Consider the following 18,777-nt stretch of genomic DNA (forward strand, 5'->3'; position numbering starts at 1 on the left):
TAAGCAAAATTGTGGCTGTAGATGACTTGTCTACCAATACGATCTCCAAAAATGAAGTTTTAGGGCAATTTTCTTAAGTAAAGCACCTCAGTTTCCAAAATGTTCGTCATCAGTTTTGGCATTAATATATAACTACTATAATACAATTGAGGAGTTACACCGAGAAATATCTGATGGTCTTCATGAATTCAAATTTTACAGGGAGAAAAGAGGACAGTTATATCCTAGTAGGTTAAATTCAGAGATGTATATGCTGTGTTAGGAGATTATAGTAACATTCCATTCCAAAAGAAGGTGGTATTTGAATTGAAACTTGAAAGAAGGATAAGACTAAGCCAGGAATTCATTCAAAGGAATGTGTACAAGCAGAGGGTACAGCATGTGCAAAGGCCCAGAAATATGAAAGCATGGTAGTTCCAGAAATATTAGATATGACTAATAAACAAGATGGCTGAATATGTGAGAGGAGAAACATGTAGGGCCTGCTCATGAAGGTCTTTCTCTGTCACATGGGGACTTTGAATTTAATCCTGAATGCTATGAAAATGCATCCAAGTATTGAGAGGATTAAGAACTCAGATAATCTATAAATCCACCTATAAAATGGAAGATGTGAAACAAGACATTCCTGTAGTCTTGTCACATCTTCAATTGTCCACGACCCCACAACTAATGCAGTCCTGAAGCAGAATAGGGAGGAGGAAGAGCTGGAATGATCTCACAGGAGATAGCGGAGGACTTCTACGAAGCACGGAGTCTGGGTGAGAATACGGCGATGCAATTAGCTGGCATGGGGAGAGAGAACATGTTTGGGGTGAGCGTGGGGTGACAAGATGAGCTCAGTTTCAAACATGTTAAGATTTGGCATTACTTGCAAAACTGTCTGATCCTAGCAGATGATCTCAGATCTCAAACTTTCATTAGCACTGGAAAGCAAAGGACTGCTGAATCCTGCAAATTTCCATGGTAGGTGGGCCAAAGAGATACTGATCTCAAAAAAGAGAGGAAAAAAATCTACTCCCAAGAACTACTTCATGATTAATTTCAGAATTTCTTCATCCAGCCCACTTAATTAGACCCTTTATTTCCCCTCTAATTATTTTAGACTTAACATTAATACCGGTTTGGTGAGAACTTGGTGATCTATTCAATGTCTTAATATGGCCTATCAATTCCATGGCTTATAGTCAAATTATAATCACCCTCATCTGAACCCTTCCCTAGCTGTTTTCTCTTTAAAGCCAGCTCTTGCTACTACTTGAGGAATAAAATCTCCTCTTCCCCTGATATGTTGGAAAAACACTCAGGCCCAGCATATAGTATCATGCTCAATACCGTGAACTTGGTGGGCACCCTTTGTTTCTTAAGGATGATGGTAACACATGTTCAAAGTCCCTTCATTTTTCCTTTGGAGAGGAAAAGGAAAAGAGACACTGACAGGATGTGACTATAATGTAAATGAATAGGTATCATGAATGGTTAGAATGGAGGTCTACAGCTATTTTGCAGAGAGCTCAATTTTATAAGGGACAAAAGGGGAAGATTAACCAATGATTGTGGTACATTTTGGTTTTGAAGTAGTGTGTGTGTGTGTGTGTGTGTGTGTGTGTGTGTGTGTGTGTGTGTAGGAGAAATGCCCTTGTGTAGGAGAAATGAGATGCCTCTGTAGGAGGTTGTACGGAGGAAGGAAAACATACACTGGCCTCTTGAGGTCAAGGAGATGACCATACCACAACAGCATATAGGAGGGAGAAGGAGGAAGGATGTAGATGAGTCAGGCCAACTGGATTCTAATTAGTCCTCACACAGGTCATCAGACAGGAATTCAAATACAAAAAGCAATGACACTTTCCTCCTCAAATGGTGACCTACATCAACTGTGGAGCCTTAGTTTTTAAGTGTTTCTGATTTTGGAAGGCTTGTCTTTCCCTTAGTCCAGGTCTCCTTTCCAATTCTCTTGAAACCTTTAGAGACTCGGTATTTTTCCAAGGAAAAACAAACAAAAAAAGCAAAGCAAAAAAGATTCCAGGATAAAACATTTAAAGATATGGAGAAGGAAGAACATCAAATTTGGGATAGTGGTTCATTTCAGCGGGGGCATATGTGTGTTTTGAGGAGGTAGGAGGGAAGGGGGGGCAAAGTTTGGAAGTAACTTCAACTGCAATGTTCTGTTTCTTGAACTGGGTGTTCGTATGGTGGTGTTTATTATGCAAGGGTATTGGAAATATTTCATAATTTTCAGTAAGAGATGTATGTCTAAAAGGAAAGAGAGGAACAGAACAATCATTTTGTCTATGTCCCTAGTTCTACCTGTGAAACGATAGGAACCCTTCCTGACTATATTAATTTTATTATAAACTGAAAAGCTGTGTTCGTTCACAAATAAAACAGTGCTATCATCTTTGAGGTTAATGCTCCTAAGTCAAATTCATTTTTCTAGCAAATGTTCAAATCTCACGTCTACGAAGCTGGATCAACTCGGTGATTCCATCCACGGGTGTAACTCCAGTTGCACTGAACTCCTGCTGATGTGGATGGAGGTGCCTTTCCTGTTTTGTCACCACTATCACATCATACATGTTTGAGTGACACACCACGAAGAGAGGTCACCACCCTTCAGTGCTCAGTCAGCTTGTTATCCATAGGCTGCTGAGAGGTACTTGGTTATGCCAGACTTCCTCCTTCCTCCTCACTAGTCCTGCCCCATTTCTTCTCTGTCTTGGCCCCAGGATCATTGCACTTCTTACTTCCTACCCAACCACGATCACAGGAAGAGAAAAGATGGAAGGCATGTGTCATCTTGTTAATAGAGTTTGAATCGCTACAAGACGGAAATGAGATGGGAAAAGATTAATCTAATTGTTAGAATTAAGCCTGCAAATTAGCTGTGGGTTTCACATATCCTACTTGGGAATTTCTCCAAAATAGAGGCAGACTAGCATCATACCCATGCACGGCAAGCTTGATGTCATGCTGCCTGAATCTAAATCCCTGCTCTGTTACCTCCCAGCTAGTGATCTTCTCCAAGTTATTTCACCTCCCATAAAATTTATATATTATTAGTGCCTGCCTTTTGAAGTTGAAATAAAGATTAAGTGAAATGTTGCATGAAAATGCTTAGCACAGCATAATACCTGGTACATAGCAAGAGCTCAATAAATGTTGGCGATTATTATCTGCTTTGATTTTTACTTTTCTTCCTGCCCTTTTGGTATCAAGGATAACCTCTATCCAGGAAAAACCAGCTTCCAGGCAAAAGTCCTATGTGGTAAAAGTGGCCTCCATACCTGGAGGGAGGTTTTTTCCCTGAAAGCAGTGATTTCTTCCACCTACTCCCTTCTCCCTATTCTCTTCTGGTTGTTTGTCTGCCTATGGAAAGAGAAAGTTGGCTACACAGTTGGAACCTTATTTTGTTTTTATGTCTTCATATTCATTGCTACCTTCTAGGAACAGCTAAAAGAGACCAGAGACCCAAATGACAGCATCCATGTTCCCTCCCCCAAGGCTGTCCAGTCACTTTCTCATCAACACAGGGGCCCCTTGGGGGAGACAATGGTTTCATGCCCCCCAGAAATAAATGAGGTTAAGAAGGTCATTGCCGAGCAGTGGGGCAAGGGTGTCTCAGCTCCAGCAAGCTCAGACACCTTTTCTAGCAGTCCTGAGTGGAGGTGTCAGCCGTAAGAGCTGATAGGAAAAGGCTTGACGGTGAAAGTGCTTCTGAACAGCCAGAAAAGCTAAACCGGCCACAGCGGATTTTAACTCGGAAAATTCGGGAGACCACTTAACCTCCAAGTAAAGGAAAGCCGCTCTAGGTAGAGAATCAAGTTTCAAAAAGACACAAAGAAAAGCTCACTGCCTGTCTGTGTTTCTTTATATTGAAAATAAAAAAATAATATCTTTTGCCTACTCCTTCCCTGCCAACTCTCGTCTTCCAGTCTGAACCCAAAAGTGTGTGTTCACCTTCCAGCTTTCCTTTTTCTTTTTTTTTTTTTTTAATTGGCTCTAACGGGGAAGGGGAGGGCAAGAGATGATTGGCTCCCTGAGGGCAGCCCCGCCCTGCCCATTCCCTTCCCCCGCCCTCCCCGCAGAAACAGCTGGAATGAGAAGTAGGGAGGGAAGGCTGGGATTGGCTGTGAGTCAGTGGCAGGGTGGGGTGGGGCAGCACAGATGAAGCATTTACCTGTCCAGGTAAGTCTGGAGGAGGTCAAAAGAAGAAAACAGAGGAAGGCAGGGGAAGCAGTCTGTGTCTCCGTCTCTGCCCTTTGAAATAAAAGGGTATTTCTTTCCTCTCTTCAGCCCCTCACCCAGTGAAGGTGAGTTAATCACTAACCAACTATTGCTTATGCTTCAGCAGGAAGGGGTGCTTTGTGGGAAGTGAGAGCCACAGGGTTGTGGGGAGCCCTGTGCACCCCAGCCAGGGGGCTTTCCTCTCTGTTCCTCAACTCTGTACGTCCAGTCTGGGATCAGAGCAGGCTGATAGCTTCTTAAGACTGGAATGATTTTGTGGAGACCAGGGCTGGGATGCATATTTTTTTCATCTGCCTATTTCAGTTGGATAAGCACATTTTGCAGTCAACACGAAAATACAATAGGCTTGTTTTGGAAATTTCCATCTCTGAGCAATTGAAATTGAGTCGTGATTCTTGGAAAAGAATAGAGTGCAGGGAGTCAAAATGGGGGCTCTCCCAGGAAAGAAAAGTGCCTTAGTTTCTCCATTCCATTTCTAACAGGACATTTCCCCCTGGCTTTATCAACTCAATGTCTATTTTTATTTAAATAAAGGGTGCAGTGTATGTGTGTGTTCAGTAATGGTACCGTGACAACAGAGCTCTCTTCGGACAAGCATGTAAGGCTGTTTGTAAGGCGATGTGAGGCTCAGAAAACCCCACCTCAGACTACCAGTTCATCTCTGGAAAACCCACGGATAATCTAGGTGCAAAGCTGAGTTTATTTGGATTCAACTCAGTTAATGTTCTGACTCTGCCTGCTATTAGACACAGAGACTGGCAAACCGGAAGCCGCTCGCTGGGCTGTGCCAGGAGCCCACCGACATTAATATTTCACAGTAGTCCTTGAAACTGGTGGGCGTTCTCAGTGGGGCTCGGGCCAAAGTAGGGTGGCAGAGCCCACAGAGAGGAGAACCAGACTGCCGTGGTGGCTTGGCTTTGTTTTCTTCCGGGAGTCGCCGCCAACAGCGTGCGTGGCAGGTTATCGGCACAAGGAAGCTGGATGTCGAAGTCAATTCAGAGTAGCAAGTCAGCTCTCCACGATCCACCTTGGGCAGGGAGGAGTTAACGTTCCGGTCCCTAACTGCGTCTCTTTTCCTCCTACTGCAGGAAAGAGCGAAGTGGGAAGACCCCCATGCCAGGCTCCCGGGGCCTGGCACCTGCCAGCCTCGAGCCAGTGTGCTGGGTTTCCTAGTCCTGGTAGCTGGAGCTTTTGGTTTGAGTTGAGCCCAAACCACAGAACCAGCCCACCAAACTCACTGAGTGAAGGCTGCCATTGATGGTGAACTTGTCAGAGATAAGATAATCTGGAGTGTTAGCAAAGCTCTTCTGTGCAGAAGATAGGTCCACCGAGCCTTTGCCTCAAACCCACCTGTGAAATAGAAGATTATAACTTTGACTAAACACACTCAGAAAGTTGGCCATGTGCTCATGGAGAAGCATATACACGCAGTGCAGCTTTTAGTCCTCCTGGCAGTTTTCTTCAGATGTTCCCCAGCTGGAGGCATATTTCTGGATAGTCAGCAAGCACATGGTCTGAGAAAAAAAAGGACAACTCTTTGACTAGTGCGGAGAGAAGTTGAGCTCTTGAGAGATATGGGGGAGGGCTCACAGAAGGAGGGTGACAAGGGGGCCTTGGGCCTGTTTAGAAGATACAGAGAAGCCAAAGAGGAATGGGGCTGGAACCCCATGCACCCCCACCCATGCCAGAACCCCACATGCTCTCTATTTACTCTCCTCCAAGACTTGGCTGGTTTCAGCGGAGTAGTTAATGTTTAATGTGCTTTGGCACGGATGGCCCTGGCTATAGGCTATGCCTATTTCATAACCCATTTTCTCCTCCCCTCCAATCCCCCAAAGAGGTCAAGGGTTAAAAGATAATTAAACTCTCACCTTGAGTGTTTTTCTTGTTTCTCAGACTTCTTATCAGGTAGGAATACCTCAGGTTTCAATGGCTGCTCTGAGACAGTCCCCAAGTTTCAAGGTTGTAAAGTTGGTAGAAGGAAATGCAGCATCCAGGTCTGGCCAAAGTGGGTGGGGTGTAGAGAGGAGACTCTTGGGGTTCTGGCTCTTTGGATCAGAAAATGAGGCCTGGAGACAAGACACAAGCACCTTAGGGCTCATTTGGCCTTGGTTGAGGTTCAGATTCAGCTCTGCAGGGGCCCCAGTGCCCGATGACACAATCTTCAGTGACATTTGTTGTCATTTGTTTACTCTGGAAACATCTATTGTGGGGACATACAGCTGGCCTGGAAGCATAAAGCAGAATCAGATGATTTCAAGGGTTTAAGGTGTGAAGTAGAAAGAGAAGGGTGATCTTCGAGCTTTTAGTGTTTAGTCAGGGGTGGCTGATGACCCTTCTTTAGGTACATGGCTCTCTCGAGTCCAGGAAGGGCTGGACCCAGAGGCGTCCTATCTAGGCCGTGAGAGGTCATCCCCTGCTTCCCTGTGGAAGGGGAAGTGGAAAGAGCTCCAGATTTCTCATCGGTCAAAAAAGAAAGTATCACATCTTGCCTCGATTATCAGGCTCTTCTGAAGATCTCAGCAGCATGTCTGAAAGCACTTTGTAAGCTATACTGGGCTGTGTGTTTCTGAAGCAGCGCTGTTCATGCTGTTTCTCTCTCTTCCAGCTACTTGAGTTACTTCCAGCTACTTAGTCCCGAAATTGTGAGTGTGACAGGTTGCCCAGGGAGGAAGGAGAAGCTAGCAAGCTACCGTACAGTCCGAAGAGTACTTAGAAGAACAAGGGTAGGAACTGTTTCTGAAAGGAAGAGGCAACATCTGGTCACCCATTCACAGAGAATATGATATTAACTACAGTGATTAATACAGCATCAATAATTACTGTATTAAGTACAGTATTAATAATTAATAATTACAATTGTACAGAAACTTTTTAAGAGAACTAGAGCCAAAAACTATACCCTTGGATTTACACTGGCAGCTTGGAAACAATGCCCTTGCCTTATTATTTTTGCTTGTTCCATGCCTCCTAGGTGCTCATAAATGTTAGTTTAACTGAAGCATTGGCCCAATTCCATTGAGCCATATATCCTCAGGGAAATAAAATACATAGGAAAGACTTTATAGTAATAGGGTAAAAGTAAAAAAAAAAAAAAGAAAGAAAAAAAGAAAAAAAAGGAGGCCTTCCAACAGCTTAACTCAATAGTCATTTGTCCAGCATTTTTTGAGTGCCTTCTGTGTGCCTAGGCTTATGAGCAATGGACCTCTTTGGCTGTAAGGACCTCAGCCCTACAGAATGTTAAGAATGTGTACCTTCTGGATCTAGACAGTCATGAATGGAGTGGATAGCTGAGGTGAATGCACTCCATCCACATGATTTCTCATGTTTCTGTTTCTTTGGAGTTCTAAGGTTGGGAAAGTAACCTCATGAGTAAACTGAAGGACTGCCCTACCCAATGTTGATTTGTCACTGAGCTTCTTTGGTGTCTCTGTCCCCTCTGGTCCTGTCTCTAACTCCTGAGAGGGTCTGGATATTTATGAACTCCATGCATCTGGCTCACTGGGATATTTTCCTCTTCTTTCCCCATTGTCCTGCCCCTCCCTACCTGCCCCACTTGCCGGCCTCCTCCAAAGCAGGAGAGGAGTACCATGAGGCCGCGTGCTTATCGGCTCTACAGGGCTGGCAGGCTGATTCACCCAGCACAGCCCAAACCTGACTTGGCACTGGAAGCAATTGTTGGAAGAAGCTGAAGGGACAAGCTCCCCAGAATCCAAACCCCAGGTCCCAAGATCTCAAACAGAACACGTTACTGCTAGGACATTTTACCTACGATTGGGAGGGTAGGAAAGGTAGTTGAAAATATAGCATGGTGTCATGGAAAAATATGGATTCAGAACCAGACAAACTGGATTTCAATTCTAGCTCTCCGCATATTCTCGACTTGACCTTGCAACCGTCTTTTAAACTTAGTTCTTCCAGGATTTCATTTTAACATAAGAGAGTCACCTGGGACCTTTCCAGACCTTGAGATTTTCAGAAGGAAGATGGTACTGCCTTCCTTTGCTATTACTATTGGTACAGTGAACTGGAAACTTATTTGCCCCTGCGAGTTGGAGTCAGGAGGAAGCTATGTAGGCCGTTTCTCTTGTTCATTTGACAAAGGTTAGGGAACCTCACTGGAAATTAGCACAACATCAGAGGGGTGGCTCGCAAGAGGGAAACTGGCTTTGTATCAGCCTCTGGGGTCATGTGTGTGCCCCCCCGGCCTAGGGAGGTGATTGATGGTGGCCGTGGTTGGGGTGGGAGTGGGGGCTGATGTTGATGGTGTTGGCTTGGATGACAGCTAACTGCTACTGCACAATGTGTTTTATGTGGAGTCTATTGGTACATGTTTCTGACAACCCTATGTGGTTGGTACAATTGAGGACCCTGTTCCTTCTCTCCCACTTAACCCAAACCCTTCTTCTCTAAACTCTTGCCTGACTTCAATTCATTTTGATCCTAGGTGGATCTTGTCTTTCTCTTATTATAAGAACAGTAGCAGATCTTATCTTATTCATTAAATGAGCATTTACTACCAACTAAGCTGTGCTGTTCTCATTAACCCTACATTCACCCAATTTAATGGGAAAAACGGGGTAGAAGAGTAATTGGCCTCAAGTCCCATAACTGGCCATGGTGGAAGTGGGATTTGAATCCAGATCTGACTAGCTCCAGAACCCATGCTATGGGCCCCTTACTCTGTATTGTTTGTAGTCATGGAAATGTAGGTTAAGCCCCCAGATTGAGAGAAAGAAGGCCACTAGGAGAAGGGATAGAATTTCCTCTCTGACCAGACTACTCCTCCCTGCCACCCCGCCCTCTCCACCCCACCTCCGCTAACGCCGCCCTTCTGCATGAGTGCGAGCCCGGTTCTATGTCCTTCCACGCAGGCTGGGAGGTTTGGGGGACCCCTGTGCACGGCCCCTTCCAGCGCTATGCTTGCTGGGCATCCCCGCCGTCACGCTGCTCCAGGGCCTGGGCAGAGCCTTGACAGAGAGCCTCAGCTCGGCTCACACGTGGCTTTGATTCTTGTCTTTTCAGGCCAGCTTGGGACATTCTCCACTTCCCTTCGCTTCCCCTCTGGGAGCCCCTTTCACCGCCCCCCCGCACCTTGCTTCGGGCGATGCCCCAGAGCGAGCTGTGGCCGGCGGGGCCTGGCTCAGAACCCGTGACCCGCATCAGCAGCTGTGACAGCATCATGAGCACCACGTCCACCCGCTCTGGATCTGTACGTACCTCAGTCCTGCTGTACCCTCAGTCCTGCTGCTCTCTGCACGCCTGCCCCGCCCCTGCCCTGCCCTGCCCACCGCCCGCCAGCCTCACTGCTCCTCAGCTTTCATCTTCCTCATCAGGGCGTGAATCACACCCCTGAGCATTTGTGCCTCTGAGTCACTCTGGGTTTTCTAGAGAATAGAGTGGGACCGCCCCCAGAGAGCAGGAGGGCAGATGAGACTTGCTCCCAGGTTTCATTCATTGGGGGCTAAGGTGAGGTGAGAGCGAGGGCCCGTGATCAGAGGTCCCGGTGGAAAGGATGGACGGTAGATCCCCGAGCGCTGGTGTTCCCGAAGTCTCCGGCAGCAAGCAAGCCGCATTCCTTCTGTGAAGATCAAAGAGAACAGAGTACTTAGGAGCCTGGGTTCTGGAGCCAAGCAGGTCTGAATTCTCCACTAGAAGCCAAATGGCCTTGGGCAAATTACTTAATTTCTGTAAACTTGAGTCTCCTCGGTTTTAGGGTGGGGATAATGTAAACAGCGAATTCATAGGGTCCTCTGGAAGAGTACAGGACAGGCACAGACAGCGCATAGCACGTGCCTCTGTGTGGAAAAGAAACAGCCTGTCTCCATGAGCAGAGATTCCAAATCTTCCAAAGTCATCGTGTTTAACAGAGAGTGGCATGTAGTACATGCCATGTATTACATGTAGCACATATAGTACATGTAGTACAGCAACTGAATTTAAATCTCAGTTGCTCTAAGGCTGCTGTGAAAGAGTCAAGTCCGCCGAACGTCCGAACGTAGGCATTCTTTGGTTCTTGGTGTTCATCACATACATAGTAACCTTGAGAATTTATACGCTATTGCTTTATATCCTATAGAGCTACTTGGAAATTAAAGGATTATAAGGATCTCTCCCAAATGTCAAGGATGGTTAATATAGTCTGTGAGTTTTGGTATGTAAAAATCGAATAGAGAAAGCAGCGCACACACACGCGCGCGCACACACACACACGCAATCCAAAGTGCAGACAGCCTGTATATCATTTCTTTTTGACCTGAGAAGATAAGACCCCAGAGACCTCTTTCTGTTTCTGTTAGGCTGAGGCCAGTATGGGCAGTTCCATACCACCGGACACAGAATGTGGCAGGGATTATAGGTTTTCAAAGTGCTTCATCCACAAAGGAGAAATTCAGAGTTGGCTAATCTTTGGCAAGGCTATTTTAGGAAGAAAAGGGCAATGAAGAAGATTTTGTTCAGGGAACCCTTGGAATTGACTTCAGGGCTTCCAAAGGCTATACCTGGGGCTTCCTATGATATGTAAGCCTAGTTTTTGCCAACCGACAATGGCTCTTTAAGGAGCTCTGGGAACTGGTAGTGTTGTTCTAACAACCATCTCCCAGGATGTATTTAGGGCTGTCTCGAAATCTTCCCTGGCCATCTGACTGGGTCTGGAAATATATAACTCTGAAGTATCTCAAATATTAGGAAGAGATTTGAGATTCATGCCAGGAAGGGACTCAAGCCAAATTTCTCACATTTCCATTTCCCTTCTGGTTTTCCCTTCAACCTTCAACTTCATAGAGCGACTCTTCTTTGGATCTTGCCAGCCTTGTAGAACATAAGCAATAACCATTTAAAATGGCCATAACACTTATTTCCAAATACCCCTATGTGCTTTTTCATCATGACAATTATTTACTTTAATAGCTTCTTGATATTTCACACTAAGTTGCTTTCTCCTCCTCCCATACCCATCCAGTTTCTCTACCCTCCCCGCTTCAAGTTAATATTTGCTTAAGAAATGCACACTTACTTGAATGTTAGCCAGAGCCAAATGCCATCAAGAAAGTAAATACACAAAGGAAAAAAAATCCTGTATGAAATGCATTTCAAAGTCAAGAGTAAATTATTTAGTAAATGTATCTGTGGCTAGTCATACCACTGTTCCCATTGGCCTGACAGCCAGTGGTTGGCTGCAGTTTCTTTTTTGTCCTCCTGCTGTCCTTGACATACCAGATGGAGTATGCAAAAGTCCTTTGGAAAGTTAAAAACGATACCGTCAAGTTTAAGGTCAGATCATTATGTTGTCCATATAATTTAGAGCTAAATCGGAGACATAGAAAGTGAAATGCTTGACATAGTTCACACAGAGGAATTGGAATTAGAACCTGGGATCTATTCCTCTAAGCTTTCCACGCAGGACTGGGCAAAAAAGGTCAGTTGCCATCTGGCTGCCTAGCACTGGGAACTCGCGGGCCAACAGCTCGGCAGCCTCTGCCCGGTCCGTGCCTGCAGTTTCAGAAAGCAATGCCCACAGGTTTGCGGAGAAGCCTCTCAGAAAGGTTTCCAGCTCTTCAGCATTCCTTCAGGACGCAGGGTGGTTCTCAGCCCCACCAGTTTCTGTGGAGCTGCCTCTCACAGTTCCCTCTCCCTCTCTGTTCTCCACGCCTCATTCCAGAGTGACGGCAGCTACGACTTCCTGTCCGCTGAAGAGAAAGAGTGTCTGCTCTTCCTGGAGGAGACCATCGGCTCACTGGACACTGAGGCTGACAGCGGACTGTCTACTGACGAGTCTGAGCAAGACACAGCTCCCCAAGGCCCCCGAGCTCTGCCCATAACCCAGCCTGCTCCCCAGGGTAAGAGAGACCTTCTGGGGTGACACCTTTCGCAAATCCAGAAAACCAGTACATCTTTACGGCTGCTTTGCACCTTATTTGCCCTCTGCTCTAAGGGTCACGGGCGGAAGGACAACAGCACTCCTTTCCGCTCTCCTGGCTAGAATTAAGGTCTTGCCCTGGAGAGGAGGAGGGACTGAGGACAAGCCAGCTGTCTGTCTCTCTATGAAGTATCAGAGGCCTGGGAGGGAAAAGGGTTTGGCCAGCTCCCATTCTCTCACAGAGAAATTCTAAAGAGACATGACCACAGAGGTGGGGGAGGGATTCTGGGAGGGGTGGGTGGTGGCTCTGGGGACACTAAGCGAGCCTGGAGACCTAATCGGGATGACCCAGGAGGATCAGGTTGCAAGAGATAAGAGGAAGCCCTCCCTTAACTTCAGTGGGTGGTACCTCAAGGCTCTTGCGCAAGAGTGGAAAGCCAGTGGTATTGAGGCTCCGTAGAAAGGGGGACAGGATGGCACGCAAGTGTGGCCATGACTGTCTCAGAATGAGGGGGGCACTTTACTCCTGAGGACAGCCCCACTGGTATTGGGACCACAACCACATATTCATTCATTTAGCAAATACCGATTGACAATGTGTTAGACCCTCTGTGGAGATAGAACAGGAAATGGGGGCAAGGACTTCTCTGCCCGCTGAGACTGATTCCCTGGCCCAGGGGGCCTGATGCACTTGCCTAGCTTGCTGGAAGGAAAGAGCCCATGTCACTCTCTGGTATGGGGACAGCTGTGGTGTCACAGAATCATTCAGGTGCTTATAGAAATTGAAGGTGGGGGCCCGTGGGTGGCTCAGCCAGTTAAGCATCTGCCTTCCGCTCAGGTCGTGATCCCAGGGTCCTGGGATGGAACCCTACATAGGGCTCCCTGCTCTGTGGGGAGTCTACTTCTCCCTCTCCCTCTGCCGCTCCCCCGGCACATGTTCTCTCCCCTACCCCCTCCCCTATCTCAAATAAATAAATAAAATCTGAAAAAAGAAAAAAAAAAAAAGAAAGAAACTGAAGGTGGAGGAAGGCAGAGGTCTGGACAAACCACATCAGCTGTTACTGCCATTCACGTTCAGTGCTTCCCCTGGACTCAGTGACCCGGGAGCCTCAGGATAGTTGGAGGGGCTGTCCTGACTCCCTTTCTAATCCTGCTCTCTCTGTAGACAGTTAGGAAGAGCTCAAGGCAAGGACATGGAGTTACGTGAGGCTGCTCTTTCTGCAACCATCATGAGAAACGAATTCATGGTTGTAGGGAATCCGCTGGTGTACATCTGTTGGTCTAAATGATATCCAGGCAACAGTGAGGCCCCTTTAAAAGCAAAGAACCAACAAAAAACAAAACCCATTGCTAAGTGGAGATCAGAGTTCAGGAAGCATTTGTTTTTCAGGGGGCAACAGGGTTCTCACCTCTGTCCACTCTTCTTTGCCTCTTCTCCTGCCCCCTTGCAGGATATCCAGGGGAGAAGATCATTCAGCAAGAAACAGAGCCAAGGAGAGGGACTCAGCCCAGCTCAACCTATCTTCCTGAGCTCCAAGACCTGGGCCTCAGGTCTGGGTCCTATAGCCTTCCCAGAAATATCCACATCAGCATCAACCAGAACCTCAGGAAAAGCACCACTCAGACTCATAGCCACAGCCCGGGGGCAGTGGAAGGCCTTGTCCCGGAGCCTGAGACAGAGCAGGTCAGCCAAAGCAGTGAGCCCAGCCAGGCTCTGGCCAGCCCCCAGCCACCTGCTTCAGCCCTGGACACAGTGCCCATCCCTCCACCAGAGGCTTTCCGGGACACCCAGCCCGAGCGGCAGGAGCGAGGCTGCCTGCCCACAGGGCCCGGGCAGCAGACCCACACGTCACTCAGCCCCCAGGAGAGCAAGGAGACTTCCTCAGAGGCCATGTCCCAAAAAGCCAATGAGGAAGGCTCAACAGGGGGCCCAGGACAGCTTAGGCCTCCTCCAGCCACCTCCACCTCGTCTCAGAATATGAGAGCTGAAGATGCTCCCGTCCCATCAGGGGGGGACCCCGGTGCCCACCTGGCCCCCCTCACAGCCTCTAAGCCCCGGAAACTGCCCCCCAATATCGTTCTGAAAAGCAGTCGCAGCAGTTTCCACAGCGAGCCCCAGAACTGGCTGGCCCGCCACACCGAGGCCGGCCCTGGAGACCCGGGCCTGGCCCCGTCCTCACTGCAGGAGCAGAAGAAGGCACGCCGAGAAGCACTTGAGAAGCTGGGGCTACCCCAAGACCAGGACGAGCCCAGCTCCCACTTAAGTAAACGCACCAGCTCCACCTGGCTCCAGGCCCCCCTTCCGACTCCAGCACCAGTTCGGCCTGCAGTTCCAGCTCAGGGCAGAGCCGCCGCACCTGCTGGAGGAAAGGCTCCAGCCCCAGCTCCGCCGCGGGGAACCACCCCGGGGAAAGCTCCGACTCCCACTCCAGCTCAGGGGTCTCCTCCAGGCAAAGGATGGATTCAAGCCCAGGAACCCACTCCAGGGAAGGTTCCAGCGGCCAAATCTGTGCCAATTCCTATCCCTAAGGCCCCGGGGGTAAGTAAGCCCCTGACTCAGCCAAAGTCAGACTCAGGGCTGACTCTCCAGGAGAGCAACATCCCGGGCCTGAGACAGATGAACTTCAAGTCCAACACTCTGGAGCGCTCGGGCGTGGGGCTGAGCAGCTACCTCTCGGCTGAGAAAGACCCCAGCCCCCAAACCAGCACCTCTCTGGGCAAAGGCTCCTTCTTGGACAAGATGTCTCCTAATGTCTTACGTAACTCACGGCCCCGCCCTGCCTCCCTGGGCACGGGGAAGGACTTTGCAGGCATCCAGGTGGGCAAGCTGGCCAATCAGGAGCAGGAGCAGAGCAGCAGGCACCTGCCCTACCAAGGACAGAGCCCTGACAAGCTGCCTCGACCCCCCTATGTCAGTGTCAGGATCTCCCCAAAAGGCGTCCCCAATGAGCACAGAAGGGAAGCTCTGAAGAAGCTGGGACTGTTGAAGGAGTAGTCGCCAGCCACCCCACAGCCCCCGCCTCATCCCTGCCAAACAGGAGGAGGCTCGGGGCCTTTCCCCCACAACAGCTCGGAGCTTGGGCACGAGCAGGCTTCCCTCCAGTGCGCTCCTCTCTCTGAGGCAAAGGGCAGGGAGAGATGGGATTCCAGACACACACATACGTTTATATTCAGAGTGATTGTGCCAGTGAGTGCCTGCCCAAATCATCCCGAAGATGATTTCCACGAGACAGAGTGTGTGTGTGCACCCGCGCGTGCGTGCGTGTGTACTATAGGCTATATATATATATCACTGAAGCTATTTATACGACACAAGGAGTCATTGCTCAGAGTTCTGCTTGTATTGGAGATTGTCTTACCCCGGGGAGAGTTCAGCCCAGCCAGAACTGAGGGGACAGGGTGGCTAAGCCTGAGAAAAAAAGGCAGATGAGACCATGGCTGTGCCAGCGACATTAGGCAAATGCAGGGTCTTATGAAATGTGGGTCTGCCGGAATCCTGGTATGGAAAGGGACTGGTTTACCTTGCGGGATCCCTCTCTCGCTTCTGAACTTCTGGACAGTGGCTTGGAGGAGCAGGTTCGTCACTGTCCCCAGTGACAGTCACTGTCCTCACTGTCCCCTTCTCACTGTCCCCAGTCCCAGGGACAGGGCACATCCCTGTAACTAAAACTCTCTGAGGACTGGGAGTGGGAGAGCTCTGGTTGGCCTGAGAAGGCAGGACAAGTGACCACCCAGCACGCTTCTACCAAGGACTATCCTGGTCTGTGGGCTTGACGAATTTGGAAGCGTAAACCGAGTGGTGGTCCCTGACTCTGCCATTCCTGATCTCCTGCTCCCTACCTCAGCCCACACAGGACTGACCCCAGGGCTGGGCCAGTGCAGAGACGGGAGTCTAAGCCCTGAATCTTGAGAAATTCCGAAGAGCTATCTGAGGCCTTTATCCCTGCTACTGACTACTGCATGTAGTTTTTTTTCCGTTTCTATAGGAAGGCAACCCAGTACATTCTTTGCAAGTTATTCACAGACTATCAGAGCTGGGAGGAATCTTAGGATGAGCTTCTCCTGTCCCACACTGTTGGGGAAGGCAAGCAGCTTATCCGTGGTCACTCTACCATGCAGTAACAGAGTGGGGTCCCCGGCTTCTCATTCCACGCTGCGTGCCGCCTCTCTCACGTGGCACCCTCAGGATCTGTGGTCACTGTCAAAGGCTCAACCCTCAGGCCCTTCAAGATCCTGAAGTGTCTTCTCAAACATCAGAGATTAAACATTGTTCAAGACCATACTGAGTGTTGTTTTTTCTACGATGTCTTTGGAAAGTAGCACTTTAATAACTTACTAGAACCCTAATTCCCTGACCACGTTGTGCAACATGGCAAAATGCCAAGAAAGGGTAGGTAATAGGAGTGGGTGGTATGGGCTTGTGGATACACGCTTGGAAATCAGACAGAGCTAGACATGACCCCTGCTTCCCCTAAGGAAATAAATATCATTCGTGGCTGTGGTTGGGAGGTAGGATCCCCAGATATGAGGGGCAGATAAGGGGAACTGTTATTGGAAAGGTGTCTATTAGGTCGGCTGAGCATTTCTGGGCTGCGTCCTTAGGGACCGAGCATTGTCAAAGCATAGTATTTCTGAAAATGATGAAAAGATTAAGGTACAGACAACAAATGGCTCCACCCTGTCATGGTATGTGGGGTGTGGGTGTGACGGTTTCTGTATACACTCTCACCCACACACACACCCAAAATCCTGCGGCTTCCCTGGCCCTGGGTCAGGACCGGGTCTGTCAGAGCTGATAGGGACTCGCAGAACTGGCCAAGCCATTCTTTATTACAGACTCCCCCAGAGAGAGAAGGCCCCCTTCTGGAGGACTGTTTGACACATGCTGTGTTGGGTTCAACTGTTTCATGTGCGTATTTCAGGAGGACCTAGGAACGATCACTTTATTTTTTTTTTTTTTATTGCTTGATTGATAGGGAAACTCGGTGCTACCCATAAAGTAAGACATGGTAGGAAACTGGGGGCCCTCGCATCAACCCAGGTGGGTGAGTTTCTCCTCTTAAATCCTTACTCCCAGGTAAAGGTAACGTCTCCAACAAACATACCTCAGCTGGTGACATGCCCGTTCCCTGAGCAATTCCCTTCCTGCTTCCCCAGGTCCTTAACCCTCTAGAGGGCGTGTCTGACTCTTAGGATAGTCTTTGCGATTCAAGAATAGGATATCAACCCAAACCCAGCCGTCCTCATTTTGAAGAGGGACATCTGCCATCCTGAAGGTGAGGCTAGACCCACGGGAGGAGTTTTATCCAGCCTCATTTCTCCATGGAGGACCGCTCTTCTTTCAGCTTCGACCAGTGAGGTGGAGGCAAGAGTGGGCTCACTGTTGTGTGTGTCCCTTCTTGATTTTGGATGGAAGTTTGTAAAGGTCATTCCTTTGATTTCAAAAACCTGTGTGACAGCTCTACTACCACTTGGCCTTGTAACTCTGCTCTAGCCTGCTGCAGTCTTGAGGCTACTGGGAACACACTATCTACCAAGAGGGGAGCTGGCTTCTCAGCCTGGCCTGGTGGGATCTGTGCCCTTAAGTGTGTTGACAGCTGAATCACCCCTCTTGTATTACGCTGGGGGTGCTGTACCCTGTCCTGGTGTGGAGGGGCCAAGCGCTAGCCTACACAGAAGTCAGGGGAGGGGCCCAGTCACGTCGCAGGTGCCTCTCTCCATCATGGGAAGTATGGTCTGCCAGAGGCCGCCTTGAAACCTGACTTTGCACACGTGTACAAAAGAAGGTATTAATTCCATGGAAGAAAGGGCAGGTGAAGAAGGGGAGAGCACACCCTACTTGATGTTATGAGTTAAAGCTTGAGCTGAAGATTTAAGATCTACAATCTGTATGAGCATGGAAGACGAACCACTCCATCCCTGATCCGTGATCATATGTGTAGGAGGAGGAGAGTCATACTGTCAAAAGGTGAAACTCACAGACTAGAGAAGGTGGAGACCAGTGGGACGAGCAGGAGAAATCATGTCCAACTCAGAATCTGAGGAGCCATGCTCTTTTCCTCATGTGAGTGACTATAAAGCATATAGATCTGGGCTCAATTTGACTTCTATCACTTGCCAATTTGGGAACCCTGGGGCTGGCGCTCTAACTTTCCAGACCTTGGAGTTCTTATCTGTAAAATGAGGATAATAATACCACCCTTTCAATATCATTGAGGTGAATAAGTGACATAAAATATGTAAAACTCAGTGCTTGATATACTATAGATACTCGATAAATGATAGTATTGTCCTCTGCATCTTATTTCTTCCTTCTCAAAGGGGACCAAATGGAGACAGGGTTGGAAGCCAAGAGCTCAACCAATTCAGCTCTGAGAGGAAATGGGAGAGATTTTGCTGCAAGTAAAAGTCCAAAGTACCAACTAGGTTCTGGCACCCCTCCGGGTGACTCAATTTCACCCACGCCAGGATTCCTGGAATTGGGAAAGAAAGGGATCTGTGTGAATATGGTGTTTGTGTCTCAGTGAAGCCAGCATCTTTATTTCCAAACCCAGCTTTCGATTTATCATCAATGTCTTGTTGCCCATGAACATGTACTTTACTTTTTTTTTTTTTGCTTCACTCAACTTCCTTTTGCTGTGTGGTTCAGGGAACTATGTGCTATTCTATAG

At 48.3% G+C, this 18,777-nt stretch overlaps 1 protein-coding gene across 1 annotated transcript; it reads left to right on the forward strand.

Moving 5' to 3' along the window:
* The first annotated feature begins 4,206 nt into the window (after positions 1-4,206).
* Positions 4,207-15,101, forward strand: LOC111150930 (chromosome unknown C1orf116 homolog). The gene is made up of 4 exons (XM_022508620.1): positions 4,207-4,313; positions 9,274-9,460; positions 11,909-12,086; positions 13,558-15,101. Exons 2-4 carry the CDS (start codon positions 9,356-9,358, stop codon positions 15,099-15,101), a joined length of 1,827 nt encoding a protein of 608 aa, XP_022364328.1. The 5' UTR covers positions 4,207-4,313; positions 9,274-9,355.
* The last annotated feature ends 3,676 nt before the right edge of the window (positions 15,102-18,777 follow it).

This window comes from Enhydra lutris, unplaced genomic scaffold (assembly GCF_002288905.1).
Source record: "Enhydra lutris kenyoni isolate GAN:26980312 unplaced genomic scaffold, ASM228890v2 scaffoldscaffold25, whole genome shotgun sequence".
Classification (NCBI taxonomy): Eukaryota; Metazoa; Chordata; class Mammalia; order Carnivora; family Mustelidae; genus Enhydra; species Enhydra lutris.